Raw genomic sequence first — 13,823 nt, forward strand, 5'->3', positions numbered from 1 at the left:
GAGCTTGCCAAGTTCCCAGGATTCTTGAAGCCACCCGGGGGCTGGCAGGGCCATTAGCAGGATGGACGCCATTTCCCATGAACCCCCCAAATGCCCTGGAGAGTGTCACTGCTGAAAGGGGGGCTGCTTAGGGTAACGTGCCACCAGGAGAGCCTACCACAGGATCCTTTCTTCCCAGAAGAAACACCCGGGCATGGAAAGGGCCGTCCAGTGCTGCTGTGCCCGGACTTCCCACATTACTGCTCCAGGAGCCCTTCCCAGGCCCACCCCCAATCAGGCTGGGGAGGGGCGCAAGGGGCAATGCGCCTCTCTGGCAGTAAGGAGTGGTATTGAGAAGAAGCCCAACAACTGAGGTCCACACTGCGTGCTGGTGGCCCGGCTCTGCCCAGGCCGGAGGCGGGTGACACAAGCAGGAGCCAGTAGAGATTTATTGAATGCACCAGGCAGATTGCCCCTCAGGCCTGGATGTGGCTCTTGGCACTGAAGGCCAGGTAGTAGATGACCAGGCCGATGGCTGCGGCCAGCACCTCGGTGGACACCCATGGTCCATTCCAGGTGCCCTGTAAAGAAGGGTACAGGCTCAGGATGGAGTGACCCAGCCCCACCCCACCACAGGAGGTCGAATCCCCTGCTTCCAGGTACTGGGCCACCTTCAGCCACTCACCCGATGGTCGACATTGACTGTGAAAAGGGGTGGGATGGCAGAAACATCTTCGTTATTTCTCTGAGCCTGAAAGCAAGGACAAGAGTCAGAATGTTCCTGAGGGCTGCCGGAGGGACAGGGTGGCTGCGGCAAGGCCCCCAAGACCCACCTTTCTCAGCAGGCTGTATGACTCCTCGTCGAAGAACCGAACTTCATAGGTCCCTGCGTGTGCACTCTTGTGTTCCAAACTCCAGGATACCTGTGAGACAGCAGGAACTCCCCTCCCAATGCTGAAATCCCCAGATCCCCCACCCAAAGCCCGGGCCACTGTACCGCGCTTACCTGGTACCGTCCTACATCCTGGCCCCGTGTGACAGGGAACTGCTTGCCACTGACGTCAGCATAGAGAGCCATGTTCTGGGGGAGACAGTCACTGGCTTCCCTCGATGGCCAGTCCAGGGCTGGCCCAGGGTGGGGGTGAGGCAGCAGGGGGACCCCAGGAGAACTACAGCAGCAGATCTGACAACCCAGCCCCATGCCAGAAAGCCAACCCACCCTCCTTCCACTGCCTTCTCCGAAACTGAGGTGGGGGAACCCTGTTATAATTGAGCCAGGAAGGAAATGCATGAAAACAGGTAGGTACCCCATGAGCACTAGACCCCAAAAGGTCCAACTTCCTGCTTTAGGCTCCTGGGCCCCAGGTGCTCCAGAAAGCAGTCAGCCCACAGCCTCACCTGGGCCCTGTTCTTGCAGGTCAAGGAGAGCTCCACGATAAAGACTGTCTCAGTAGAGATGACGGCGTCTGAGGTGGTATAGTATGACGGGCTGATCTGTGGCTCCACACAGGCCTCAGCTGCGGGGAAGGGCCTGGGGCTATGAGTGCTGAGCCCGGGCAGAAGGCACCACCCAGCTCCCAGGCCACCCGGCAGAGGCCACACTCTGGATCCTGCCAGGTGGCCTTCCTATCCAGACAGTGTCAGAGAACCACCAGAAGGGGGCCCTGCAGGGAGCACACAAGGCTGGGGCCAGGGTGACCCTGCACTGTGCATGCCTCTAACAGGGTATCCCCTGCCCTCCCACAGAGCAGAAGGGTGCACAGGGCCACGAACAGTGCTGCCCTCAGAAAGGAGGTGACACCATGTCCTCACACATCCCACCAATGCCGGAGACAGTGGCATCTCCCCCGCTGTTCCCCCAGGTTGGACAGGTGCCCTCGTGGCACTGGGTGGCGCCGGAAGCTGCAGGGAGGGCGAAGGTGCAACAGCATGCCTCCTCTGGGCTCGTCCATTCAGCCCCCGCAGGCCCTGATGGTCCCCACACCGGGCCACGCTCCCCGCACCTCCTCAGCTCAGCTGTCCTCCCAGACCCCACGGTGGTCCACTCGGATCACTGGCTGGGGAGTGCTGCACCTCAACACCCCTCGGGGGCCATCTCGGCCAGCCCCTATCGCCAGGGAGAGGGGGCAGGGCCGCGTATCACCTGCCCCGGCTGGGGGCTGCAAAGAGTGAAGCATTTCCCGGCAAGAGCGGGCGGCGGGGAAGGAAAGTGGCTATTGCATAGACGTTGGTGTTGCAGGAGCGCGTAGTGGCCTTGGTGGCTGTGCCCGAAGCCACCTGCCTCTCACAGGCAGGCCCAGAACCCCGCTTCGCCTGCGCCCCTACACCCTCCCCACGCACCACCTGCCGCGGGAAGGGGCTACCCAAAACAAGATCCTGCAGGCCGCTACCTGAGCAGCAGGACAGACCGGCCAGCAACAGCAGCACCAGGGGAGCGAGAGACGCCAGCGCCGCCATCGCCTCTTCTCCGCCGAGGGAAAGAGAACGGGCTCCCCTAAACACGCGGGGCCGACGAGGAAGCGCGACGCGTCAGCAGCCACGGCGGCCAATGACAGGCCAGCGGGCCGGGCGAACCTGTGACGTCGCTGGCGACACCGACGTGTCCCCTCCCTGGACCAGGGGCGCAGCTGGCTGAGCCCCCCCCCAACATGGCGGCTGCGCTCCCGGCGCCGGAAGGGGGCGTGGCCGTCACTGCGGCCACGCGCATGCGCAGGGCGGGGTCCGCGCTTGCCGCAGAACTTCGTGCTCCGTCGAGCTCTCGCGAGACAATTGTCTGCGTGTTGGGACGTTCGGAGGTTCTCACTCTCCGTCATGGCGCTGAAGGTGGCAGCAGCTGCGGGCGGTGCTGCGAAGGCCATGCTCCGGCCGGCTCTCCTCTGCCGTTCTTGGGAGGTGAGAAGCGCCGCGGTCCGCGGGGTACGCCAGGGGAGCCTCACACTTCCCCTCTTAGCGGGGCCGTCGCTCCCTGAGCGTCCTGGTTCCCGATTGGCCGCCGGCCTTGAGAGGGGCGGAGAGAGGGCCAGGCGCGGGGGCTGATTGGCCACCCCTGCTGTCAAGCGAGGGGTCCGTTCGAAGTTGGCCCGGCTTCGGCTGCGCTGGGGTTTGCAGCACCGGGTGTGGGAACCGGGGCTGGGAGGGGAGAGGAGGCCGTGTCACTTCCCTCGCGACCTTGTGGGAGACCCCGGAGGCGGCCACATGCTCCGCCTCGCCTTTCTCTGAACGTCTGGGGACCGTCTTCCCCGAGGGTCGCGCCGTGCCCGGCCCTCCTGTTGCCTCGGGCATCCTCAGAGCCCCGCTGGCGCCTGCGGTGCGAGCGCCCTACTGCGGAGGCAGTCGCGTCTGGGGGCCTGGTTGCCACAGTTCTCCGAGCGGGATCCTGGTAGTTCGGGTCCGATTCGTCTCTCCTCGCAGGCTTAAGGGAAAACGGTTGCGGCCCTGGCGGGTGGCGCGCTAGAAGCTAGGACGGCCCCTGGCCAGAGCCGATGTGACCTCTACGACCGGCTCTTTCACTGACCCCTGTATGGCCTCTTTCCTCTGGCCACGTTGAGGGGCGGGAACTTCATGTTCTCGAGGGACCCCGCTGTTTCTGACCTTTCAGAACTCCCGACTTTGCCCCAGCTCCCCGTGGGCACACAGGTCACTTTCCTGGGGGCACCACCCATGGGGCAGACTGCCTTGCCAGCACTTAGACTGGTTGGCCCCGCAGAGGAGCCGCATTCCCCAGGTCTTCCTAGTGCTGGCAGCTGGGCTTCCTCAAGCTGTGGCATCGGTGGTGCAGTACAAGCAGGGTGCTGGCCATGGCTTTGCCCTGCCTGGGCACCTGGAACCTTTAGAAATGAACTCAAAGCTTTGATTTCTGGGGTGGGGGGGAGAGCTGAATCTCAGAAGCAGGGGTACAGTGAGGCCTGGGGGGCCCCCAGCATATCTGCCTTTTGCAGAGATGTGAGGCAGACCACTCTCTGATCTGGAGGCTGTTGGGCACTTTGGCCAGAGCCCAGGAAAGTGCTACACCATGCTGAGCTGAGGGGCCCCTGGGGGCTGCAGAGGCCAGTTGTAGGACTCCTCCCCGACCGCTCCCATTGGGCTGCACCCTCACTCAAGGGTCTTACACAATCCAGGAAACTCTTCTCGGGATGGGCTAGTTTGCCCCTCCCCTCACACAGTCCTTCCAAGGGCACGACCAGTCAGCCCCTGTATCCCTGGGGACAGCTCAGCAAGGTCAGACTGTCAGGCACCAGGAGCCAGTGACAGTGGCTTTGCACTGAGGTTCCACAGCCCCCACCTTCCCTTAGCTGATATGCTCATCATTCAAGAAGTGTTCCATGTGTCCAGTGGAACCTGGAACCTGAGACCATAGCAAGCCACAGGACATGTAGGAGCCAGGTGGTGACAGCTTAGGGAGATTGAGTGTGAGATGAAGAGCTCTGGAGCCTTTGTTACCAAGGACAGCTTCCTGGAGGAGGGGCAGTCTGTACCACCTTCCACAGTTTATCAGGGATCCTGCAGGTGAGATGCACACAGATCTGGGCTAATAGATGCTCCCCCTCCTCTGGTTGCAGAGGAAACACAGCAGTAGGTGCCCCAACCCCACCTCACCTGGGCCGGCTTCTGGGAAACAGCCCCTGGCCAAGATGCTATGCTGGCCCCAGCAGTGGGAGACCTTCAGCTCTTCCCGGTTTCTGAAAGGAGGGGGGCTCAGGTAAACGTCGCAGTGAGCGCTGAGTGGACCATCTCCCTGGCAGGGGAACCTAGGTCCCCTGTTGCAGTGAGCACTGGGTAGACTGGCTCCCTGGCAGGGGAAAGTGGGTCCCCTGTGTCTTCCTACAGATGCCGTCCCCTCCTTTAGCACCTGGCCCACTTGGCCGGGGCTTTTGCTGCCATCAAAGCCAAACTGGCTGGTTCCAGCTGACTTTCCTGGGTTGGTGGACATTGATCTCGTGGCCAGGAAAAAGGCCCAAGGGAGGAATCCACAATCCACCGGGTCCCTGTGGCCTCCTAGCTGCGCTTTCCTAGGGCTGGTACTGTGCACACAAGGGATGGAAGCAGCCGGGGGTGGGGGAGGAGACGCAGAAGCAGCAGGCGCTGGGGGCAGTGGCAGGCATTGGGAGGAAGCCGTCTGCAGAGCTGGAGGCAGCCCGGCTTGTGATGCTCCTGCTGGCGCTCGTGGGCCCCTCCATGGGAGCCTCTGTGAGGGGAGCGGGTGAGTGGCTTGTGTCCGGGCCCTGCTTGGGTGCTGTGGCTGGATCACAGCAGCTGACACAGAGGCTCTCTTGGTCAGGTTCTGGGTGCACGGGAGGCCTCCCGGAGGAACGTCTCAGTAAGTAGCTGCCTGGCGTGTGCGTGTGCGTGAGTGCGTGGGAGTTGGGGTCTGTGCACGCTGGCCCATGGGCATGCGTACACGGTCTCCTGCATGCCTGACTCCTCTGTGCGTGCACGCGTGTGGGCTGTTCCTGTGCTCTGCACCCCTTGGGCGCCTTTCCTGTGGCAGTGTCCAGGTTCGGCGGTGGGTCCCCCTGAGCTTGGCTCCCACCACAACTGACTGTGTTCTCTTCCTTCTTGTCTCTAGCAGCAGACAATTGTGAGTATAATTCCCATCTGAAGGTTAGGCTGGGGCTCAGAGTGCCTCTGCCCCAGCACCTCAAGGGCAGTCCTGTTAGGAATGGGTGGGCCAAAATTTGGGATCCATCCGATTGGCCAGCCCTCGGGGTCCATCTGGGGGAGGATGGAATTGAAACGCCACCCCGCCCCTCCTCCAGCCTCCGTCAGCTAAATATGGTGGGCGGCACACGGTCACCATGATCCCTGGGGACGGCATCGGGCCGGAGCTCATGTTGCACGTCAAGTCAGTGTTCAGGTATGGCACCCCTGACCCCTGCATGGCCCCGAGCATGTCCTCCAGTCCGAGCCATGGTAGGGTGGGCAGCAGCCAGGGAAGCATCCTGGTGGAGGTGCGTGACCTGGCTCTGCCACAGGCATGCGTGTGTGCCCGTGGACTTTGAAGAGGTGCATGTGAGCTCCAACACAGATGAGGAAGATGTGCAGAATGCCATCATGGCCATCCGCCGGAACCGTGTGGCCCTGAAGGGTGAGTCCTGGACTAGTATGTCGCTCTCCCTGACCCTCACACACTTGATTCAGGCCTTGCTTGACTAGGGAGGTGGGCTGGGGGGCTTGGGCTTTTAGAACGGAGTCTGTCTGCTGGTATTGGTTTCTGAAACAGTTCTGTCACTTCCTGTGTGAACTCTAGCTCATCGCCTGCTCTGTGTGGAGAGCGGGTGGGCAACGATGAGCCCAGGGAGAGCCCAGCTCTAGAATCAAATGGACGGAGTACCAGCCAACCAGAGGGCACAGAGGCCTTCTGTGGGCACCTGTCCAGGCAGGGTGGGCCTCATGGCAGGAACACAACTTGTCACACCCTCTGACCACCTTCTCTCACCTCTCAGCATCTGCTGGGGCTTGTGTGGCGCCTCGTGCAGAGCCAGGCCGGAAGTGGTCAAGGTCACATTGTTAATGCCTGCTTGGCTGGTCGGTCCAGTGCCAGTCGGGAACAGTCACTTTCTGTCCAGACACCAGCCACACCTTTCCCTGCCCAGGCTCTAGCTGTTCCTCCTTATCCACTCACTCCTCCGTCCCTCCAGTCCTTCCGTAGTTCCCGAAAAGCAGCTATGTTCCAGGGGCTCGTCTAGGATCTTAGAGCCCATCAGTGAAACACTGACATGCACACACACAAACACACCCGTGAAACAAACTATCAGTGAGACACTCACACATACACATCCTCCCCATCAGAATGAGATATACATGTACACACACACACACACACACACACCAGTGAATCACAGACACCATCAGTGAATAACATACCCCGTCAGTGCAAACACACGTGGTCAGAGAAGCACGTCAGTCAGTAGATTGTCAACCAAACAATCTTCCATTAAATCCAGCAGAGTGAACAGTTCATCATCATGACACACCTTCAGAGAAACTACAGGCAGCAGTGAGCTCACCATTGGTGAAATGCATCAGTCAATGAAAGGCAGACACGATCAGAAACACAGGTGAAAGGCACACATCATTTGAGAAACACAGCATGATGAAATGCACACGTGTCGTCAGGGAAAAGCACACACCATCAGAAACACAGTATGATGTCAGTGAAAAGCACATATCAGAGAAACACGGCATGGGTGAAATGCACACACAACTACCATTAATGTCTTGAACACATTAGTGAAATGCACCATATGTGGAATATACCTTCAATAAAATGCGCATTGTCAGACAGCATCAGTGTGAAAATTCTCCACAGTAAAATAAACAGTTCGTGAAAAGCATGCCATCAGTGAGAAATGCACATCAGTGAAGCAGCCACTGGTGAAACGCATCATCGGTGAAACACACACCAATGAAATGCACCATAAATAAAGCACATCAGAACAAACATGCACACATCACTGAAAAACACTCCCATCAATGGAACATACACACACATATCTGTTTAATGCACACACTATCAACAGATATCTGCAAAATATTGCACCCTGGGTCAAGTGTATTCCTGAAACACCATTGGTGGGATATACATAGCGTTGGTGAAACATCAGTTCAAAGTAGAGGCAGGAAATGCATACCATCAGTGAAACACATCCAGAGAAACAGATCAACAGTGAATCACAACGGTCAGTGAAACACGTACACATCATCAGTTAAACACACTGGCAGTGAAAAACACTCCAGTAAAACAGCACTCACGATCAGTAAGCACCAACAGTGAACATAGTCAAGCTCCCAGTACATGAAGCAACCAGCGCCCCTGAAGCTCCCACTACTCCCTGAAGTCCGAGGAGCCCTGCGAGGCACTCGTGCTGCTCTCTAGGAGAGGCCCCTTTATCTCCCCCGAGCCTGGGTTGCTGCCAGTGGTCTGACCTGTTTCATCCCATAGGCAACATCGAAACGAACCACAACCTGCCCCCTTCGTACAAGTCCCGGAACAACATCCTCCGGTGAGAGATGGTGCCCAGGGCGGGAGCGGACCAGTATGGCAGCAGGATGAGGGCACTGGTCATTGCCTCTCTGCCCTCAGCACCAGCCTGGACCTCTATGCCAATGTGATCCACTGTAAGAGTCTGCCCGGCGTGGTGACCCGACACAGGGACATAGACATCCTGATCGTGCGGGAGAACACAGAGGGGGAGTACAGCAGCCTGGAGCACGAGGTGCGTGTGCCAGGCATATGTGTCTGTGTGTGCGTGTGTGGTTGTTAGGGGGTGGGCAGGCTGGGCTCACCGCTCCTTGTTCTGTCCTCAGAGTGTGGCGGGTGTGGTGGAGAGCCTAAAGATCATCACCAAGGCCAAGTCCTTGCGCATTGCCGAGTACGCCTTCAAATTGGCCCACGAGAGCGGGCGCAAGAAAGTGACTGCTGTGCACAAGGCCAACATCATGTAGGTTCCCCATCCTCTCAGCTATGCCTGCGCCCTCAGGCCCTGCTGGCGCATGCTGAGGAGAGATGGGCCTGGAGGGTGACCAGGCTTGGTCCTTTGCCCCCTAGGAAACTGGGCGATGGGCTTTTCCTACAGTGCTGCAAGGAGGTGGCGGCCCGCTACCCACAGATCACCTTCGAGAGCATGATTGTGGATAATACCACCATGCAGGTAATGACAGGTTGCCTGCCCCCGGGGCCCAGCCCAGGCCTCCTAGGCCTTGACTCCTGTCTGCCTTCTTGCCCCACAGCTGGTGTCAAGACCCCAGCAGTTTGATGTCATGGTCATGCCCAATCTTTATGGCAACATTGTCAACAACGTGTGTGCAGGCCTGGTGGGGGGCCCCGGACTGGTGGCGGGTGCCAACTACGGCCATGCATACGCGGTATTTGAGACGGTGAGTGCCCTCAGCCATGCCTTCCCGCCCTGCCTTGTCCACTCCTTGGCAGCAGACGAGTGGTGCAGCCGTGGGGGTGTTTTCATTGTCTGGAAGGCACCTGACCCCATTGGAGGTATCACCGTTGTGCCTTTGTTACCCGTCTCTGGCTTTGCCTTGGCAGGACATTGGTTCTGTGTCTCACAGTTAGACCAGAGCTGTGTCCTGTGCCTGCTTATTTCCCCACGCACATGGCAGTGCTAGGTCGCCCACCTCTGCGCTCTCTTGAGGGTGTTTGTTTGAAAACTTAAGGTTGGGCCGGAGAGATGGTACAACAGGGAAGGCGCTCTCCTGGCACATGTGGCTGACCCTGGTTCAATCCCTGAGCACAGCGGGGGTGTGGCCCCCAAACAAGCCCAAACCAGGTCAAATGCATGTGGCAGAATGAGACTGTTTGAAAAGAAGCATGTGCACGTGCACCGAGATGCCTGGCACCATAGGAAGCGTGCACGTGCACGAAACCTGAGGCAGTGCGCATATGCCTGCACAAAACCAGAGACAGTGTGCATATGCGTGAGTGTGCATGAAACCAGAGGCAGTGTGCATACGTGTGGATAGGCACAGCTCCACAAGGACCCGACAAAAGCACACGTGCGCCCTCTTGCCTCTCCAGGCTACGCGGAACACTGGCAAGAGCATTGCCAACAAGAACATCGCCAACCCCACAGCTACCCTGCTGGCCAGCTGCATGATGCTCGACCACCTCAAGTAAGTGGCATCCCAGCTGGCCCCAGCCCCCCTGCTGCTCCCCCCGCTGAAGGCAGCTGTTCCTCTTTAGGCTCCACTCCTATGCCAAGTCCATCCGCAAGGCCGTCCTGGCATCCATGGACAATGAGCACGTGAGGTTTCCCCCCACCCTCTCCCTGGGGCTCCTGGGGCAGGCCCCCCACTGCGTACAGCGTGGAGGGAGTGCTCCAGCGGCCTGTCTCCACAGATTCATACCCCAGACATCGGAGGCCAGGGCACCACCTCGGAGGCCATCCAGGACATCATCCGCAATATCCGCATCATCAACGGGCGGGCTGTCCTGTGAGAGTCCCCCCCACCCCGGTCCCCAGTCTCCCCCACATCCCAGCCAGCTCGGCAGGTGGGCCCAATAAAGCAGCTTCAGGCACTCCAATGCTTGTCAGCTGCGGCCTTTATTTTAGCACAAACCCGTGTGGGAGCAGAGCTGGTGCGGTGGGGCGGGCTGGGCTGGGGGCTGCGGGGTGCGCGCTGCAGGCGGCGGTGGAGAGCTCCTCTGGTACCCCTCCCCGGCCTAGGGGTTGAGCCATGGGTGCTGCAGGCAGTCGGCGGCACTGGCACGCTTCTCAGGGATGTACTCCATCATGGGCAGCAGGAAGGCGCTGAACTGCGTGGCCTGCTCCAGAGGCCACTCATACTTCTCCATAAGCACTTCATACAGACCCCAATGCTTGAGGTTGTGGATGTGCCGCAACTCCCCTGCAGGCCGGTATGGGAGGCTGTGGGTGCCACCCTCACATCCCAGGGCCCCCTTCCCAGGGTTGCTGGGCCGGAAGGCGAGCCCCACCTCGGCGGTTGAAGAACTCTCGAGAATAGCGGCCTGAGAGGGCAAAGGCTGGGGGGATGTCTCCGAGGAGCTCCACGATGTGGGCGATGTGGTCTGTGGACAGAGGGGAGGCTGGGAGGCGGCCGGGAGGCCTGGGGGCCCAGCCCAGCCCAAGGAGCGCCCTGTACCCTCATCTCGACTGTAGTCTTCTCCAGAGTGGGGCTCGAACAAGTAGTCACCGGTGGCCAGCTCGAAGGCCTGTGGGAGGGGTGGGGGTTGAGGGGGAAGGGGCTGAGATGCGTGGGGGTGGCCGGCACCCCAGCACGTGACCTACCATGCACGCCGTACTCCAGATGTCGGCCGGGGGCCCATACTCAGCGCCAATCAGCACCTCCACAGCCCGGTACTGCCTCGTCTGGATATCCTCCGTGAAGTGCTTGTGCTGCAGGCAAGGGCAGCCTTGGGAAGTCGCCTCCACGGCCCCCGGCCCCTGGCCCCCACCCCTGCTGCCGCGTGCACCAGGTGGGGATGCCCGGCTCATACCACCCAGCAGGCATTGCCCAGGTCCGCAATCTTGATCTTGATCTTGTCTGCGTTCTGGGGTTCTAGGGGGTTCACCAGGAGGTTCGAGGCCCCAAATGGTGCTGAAGAAGGATGAGTAGTGGGGAGTTGCTGAGCCGCCCGCTCCTCAGGGCCCCGCCCCGCCCCCACCCCTCCCCCCACTTACTGCTGGGAGAAAGGAGGCCCCCTGCCTCCCGCTGGTTGGACGCGCTGGACAGCACTGAGCATGAGGCGGCCGAAAAGAGGGAGCCCGAGAAGCCCGAGGTTTGCGAGCCGGGGCTGGGGCTGCGCTCCCCACCAGGCCCGGGCGATGACGCTGGTGAGCGGCCGCCCTGCGCCCCCCCAGGGTGGCAGCCCGAAGAAGAGGTGGAGCCAGCATCTGGGGAAGCAGCGGAGGCAGTGTGTGAGCCTCGGCCCCTGAAGCACTGCTCCAATGGCCCTGACCCGGCCCGCATGCTCGCACCCTCAGCCCGGGCCTCCGCTGCCGCCGCTGCCTCATCCATGGCATCCAGCTGCCGCAGGTCTCGCAGCCGCTCCTCCAGCAGCAGCTTCTGCTGCCTCCGCTTGCGACGCAGCTTCTTCTTCTTGTTCTTGGACAGTTTCCCCACCTGCTGGTACAGCCGGGCTCACCCCGGGCACCGGCCCCCTGCCCCACTTCTGACCGCCTCAATGGTTGTGGAGCCCCAAGGCCAGCCGACTAGCGGCACTGCAGGAGAAAAGGCACAGGGAACGGGGTCCTGACTTACCATGACCTCCTCGGGGGCTGTGCTGACTGGGGACAGGCGAAGAGAGAAAGGAAGGGACTCAGGGGTGGCCCACGTCCAGCCTGCCCGCAGGCCCATGGTGCCACCCAGCAGCTGGTACCTGTGGAGCGGGATGGGGGTGGCGCCCCAGACTGCTGCCACTCGGTGGCCTCAGTGGCCAGGCGGCGGATGTAGGCATCCCCCACGCACAGAAGGATGTTCTCAGGCTTGATGTCCGTGTGGATTATTTTGCACTTGGTGTGCAGGTAGTCCAAGCCATGCAGCACCTGTGGGCCGTGCGCTCCTGAACCGCCCTGGTGCAACCACACGCCCGCAGCCCGCAGCCCCGACGCTCACCTGCCGCACGATGCTCTTCACACAGGGTACTGGTAGGCCCTGGTAGTTGGACTTGATGATCCACTTGAGCAGCTGGTGGCCCAGGACCTCCAGCACCATGCAGACATCTGGGGCAGGGAGTGAAGGGCAAGTGGGCGGGCACACGGCTGGGCAGTGCAGGGGGGCAGCAGGGCAGACTGGATGGTCCTGGAGGTCACCAGCCCTGCCATCCCAGTGTCCCTGGGCATCCTGGGGAGAGGGCCATGCTCCCATGCGTATGGAGTTTGGGAAGGCTTGGCCTCCCAGAGGAACTTCTCCATCCAGATGCCAACCTGGAGACCCTCCCCCAGCTCACCACAGGCTTGTGGGGGGCAGGCATAAACCACAGGCACCGATCTCTGTCTCTCTGTCTCTGTCTCTGTCTCTCTCTCTCTCTCACACACACACACACACACACACACTGCTCCACTGTGCTGGGTTGATCCACTCACTACACCCTCAAAGGATACGGACCCCATTAACCCCCGAGATCTTGAAGTCATCGATGAGCTGGACAATGGTCTCTCTTTTAGGGTCACTTGGGTCACTGTCTCGGACCTGAAACAAAGGGCAAGGGGCCACCCATGGTTCCAACCAGCCTGCCTGCGACCCCACCCCCGCCCACCAGTTCCTCATCTGGGGAGGCCGCAGGGTCAGCGGGTGGGGAGGGGCCTCACACATTTCAGGAGCTTGATCTCATCCACAGCTGTCTCCGTGTAGTGCCCGCCACTCTTCACCACTTTCAGGGCCACCAAGCGCTTGCGCCTGCAGCACAGAGAGCCGCTTGGGCAGCCGCGGGGCTCAGGGCCCCCCTCCCAGGAGACCCTAGGCTCCGGGGGCAGAGGGGTTGCTCACTGGATGTCCCAGCACAGCCAGACGGTGGAGAAGTGGCCCCAGCCCAGCTTGCGCACCACGTGGTACCTCCCATTGAACAGGTCTCCGATCTTCACGGGGTAGTAGCCGCCTAGGAAGGGGCCGAGAACGGTGGGGGCGTGCCGGCCCGCCGCCCTGCCCCCGCCCAGGCCCTGCGCGGGCGCTCCGGGCCCGGCCTCACCCTTGCAGTAGTCCTTGGGGTCCTCCTGCTCCTCATCGTCGGAGCCCAGGGGACCCTGCAGCATCGGCGGCGCCGACGCGGCCCCAGCGGACGCGGAGGCCGGCGAGCTGCGGGCGGGGCGGGCGGGCGGTGAGCACGCACTTGGGGCGCCGGGGCCCCCGGGCCTGGCCGAGCCCTACCTGCTGCTGCTGCCGCCGCAGTCCCCACCGCCGCCGGCGCTGGCGCTCATCGTGGCCCGGCTCGCAGCTCCAGCGCCCCGGGCGGCTGCTCTCTGGGCCCGGCCGCGGCCCTCACATTTATAGCCTCGGCCGCTGATCTCACCCGCCTTTATAAATAGCCTCCCAGCTGCTCGGCTGTGGGCAAGGTATGAGGCCGGGAGGGGGCGGCGCGGCCCGACGCCCTGGACCGCCCGCCCTGCGCCCTGAGGCCCCTGCCCCCACCGCTGAGAGATGACAGCCCCCAGGCTGGCCCCCATGAGGCCCACCCACACAGTGACGCTGTGTGGCCGCTCTCCCAGGCTGAGCCCCCGTGCCACAGGGCGGGGGGGGGCGTAAGGGGGAGGCGCGTCGGGGAAGGGGGGCTCTGCATGGAATGTGGCTGTCACCTGGTCCTCAGCGCAGCCGCTTATTCCAGTAGTCACACAAGGATTAGAAGGATGTGCTAACCCCACCCCGTACCCTAGAAA

At 61.4% G+C, this 13,823-nt stretch overlaps 3 protein-coding genes across 5 annotated transcripts; 1 reads left to right on the plus strand and 2 right to left on the minus strand.

The window, feature by feature from the left end:
- Nucleotides 1–368: 368 nt before the first annotated feature.
- Nucleotides 369–2,597, minus strand: SSR4 (signal sequence receptor subunit 4). Its single transcript, XM_004606510.3, has 6 exons — nucleotides 2,370–2,597; nucleotides 1,378–1,496; nucleotides 986–1,060; nucleotides 813–902; nucleotides 665–730; nucleotides 369–560 (listed from the first exon to the last, which is right to left on the minus strand). Exons 1-6 carry the CDS (start codon nucleotides 2,434–2,436, stop codon nucleotides 456–458), a joined length of 522 nt encoding a protein of 173 aa, XP_004606567.1. The 5' UTR covers nucleotides 2,437–2,597; the 3' UTR covers nucleotides 369–455.
- Nucleotides 2,598–2,693: 96 nt separating this feature from the next.
- IDH3G (isocitrate dehydrogenase (NAD(+)) 3 non-catalytic subunit gamma) lies at nucleotides 2,694–10,015 on the plus strand. Of its 2 annotated transcripts, XM_004606603.2 has the most exons (13): nucleotides 2,694–2,871; nucleotides 5,258–5,296; nucleotides 5,546–5,557; nucleotides 5,736–5,833; nucleotides 5,952–6,064; nucleotides 7,922–7,982; nucleotides 8,063–8,195; nucleotides 8,287–8,420; nucleotides 8,528–8,630; nucleotides 8,710–8,856; nucleotides 9,509–9,603; nucleotides 9,674–9,734; nucleotides 9,830–10,015. In XM_004606603.2, exons 1-13 carry the CDS (start codon nucleotides 2,791–2,793, stop codon nucleotides 9,926–9,928), a joined length of 1,176 nt encoding a protein of 391 aa, XP_004606660.1. In that variant the 5' UTR covers nucleotides 2,694–2,790; the 3' UTR covers nucleotides 9,929–10,015. The 2 variants fall into 2 exon arrangements, with proteins under 2 accessions (XP_004606660.1, XP_054975882.1); XM_055119907.1 differs by lacking the exon at nucleotides 5,546–5,557.
- Nucleotides 10,016–13,785, minus strand: SRPK3 (SRSF protein kinase 3). Of its 2 annotated transcripts, XM_055119905.1 has the most exons (15): nucleotides 13,318–13,785; nucleotides 13,139–13,245; nucleotides 12,940–13,048; nucleotides 12,762–12,849; nucleotides 12,559–12,642; nucleotides 12,067–12,294; nucleotides 11,831–11,996; nucleotides 11,713–11,738; nucleotides 11,430–11,577; nucleotides 11,133–11,345; nucleotides 10,949–11,049; nucleotides 10,740–10,847; nucleotides 10,594–10,663; nucleotides 10,427–10,519; nucleotides 10,016–10,338 (listed from the first exon to the last, which is right to left on the minus strand). In XM_055119905.1, the coding sequence occupies exons 1-15, from the start codon at nucleotides 13,611–13,613 to the stop codon at nucleotides 10,154–10,156; spliced, it is 2,022 nt and encodes a 673-aa protein (XP_054975880.1). In that variant the 5' UTR covers nucleotides 13,614–13,785; the 3' UTR covers nucleotides 10,016–10,153. The 2 variants fall into 2 exon arrangements, with proteins under 2 accessions (XP_054975880.1, XP_054975881.1); XM_055119906.1 differs by having other exon boundaries at nucleotides 11,133–11,577; nucleotides 12,067–12,173; nucleotides 12,555–12,642.
- Between the last annotated feature and the right edge of the window lie 38 nt (nucleotides 13,786–13,823).

The sequence above is a fragment of the Sorex araneus genome, chromosome X (genome assembly GCF_027595985.1).
Source record: "Sorex araneus isolate mSorAra2 chromosome X, mSorAra2.pri, whole genome shotgun sequence".
In the NCBI taxonomy this organism is placed as follows: domain Eukaryota; kingdom Metazoa; phylum Chordata; class Mammalia; order Eulipotyphla; family Soricidae; genus Sorex; species Sorex araneus.

What these genes read in the sequence shown, in the direction of transcription:
- SSR4 (XM_004606510.3), bottom strand. Translation starts at nt 2,436, where the DNA reads ATGGCGGCGCTGGCGTCTCTCGCTCCCCTGGTGCTGCTGTTGCTGGCC. An exon ending in CGGTCTGTCCTGCTGCTCAG is followed by an intron (nt 1,497 to 2,369) that starts GTAGCGGCCTGC and finishes CCTTCCCCGCAG; the next exon opens with CTGAGGCCTGTGTGGAGCCA. An exon ending in CAGTCAATGTCGACCATCGG is followed by an intron (nt 561 to 664) that starts GTGAGTGGCTGA and finishes CCTTCTTTACAG; the next exon opens with GGCACCTGGAATGGACCATG.
- IDH3G (XM_004606603.2), top strand. Translation starts at nt 2,791, where the DNA reads ATGGCGCTGAAGGTGGCAGCAGCTGCGGGCGGTGCTGCGAAGGCCATG. An exon ending in TCCTCTGCCGTTCTTGGGAG is followed by an intron (nt 2,872 to 5,257) that starts GTGAGAAGCGCC and finishes TCTCTTGGTCAG; the next exon opens with GTTCTGGGTGCACGGGAGGC. An exon ending in CACGTCAAGTCAGTGTTCAG is followed by an intron (nt 5,834 to 5,951) that starts GTATGGCACCCC and finishes GCTCTGCCACAG; the next exon opens with GCATGCGTGTGTGCCCGTGG.
- SRPK3 (XM_055119905.1), bottom strand. Translation starts at nt 13,613, where the DNA reads ATGGGGGCCAGCCTGGGGGCTGTCATCTCTCAGCGGTGGGGGCAGGGG. An exon ending in TGAAGAGCATCGTGCGGCAG is followed by an intron (nt 11,997 to 12,066) that starts GTGAGCGTCGGG and finishes CACGGCCCACAG; the next exon opens with GTGCTGCATGGCTTGGACTA. An exon ending in AGCGGAGGCCCGGGCTGAGG is followed by an intron (nt 11,346 to 11,429) that starts GTGCGAGCATGC and finishes CTGCTTCCCCAG; the next exon opens with ATGCTGGCTCCACCTCTTCT.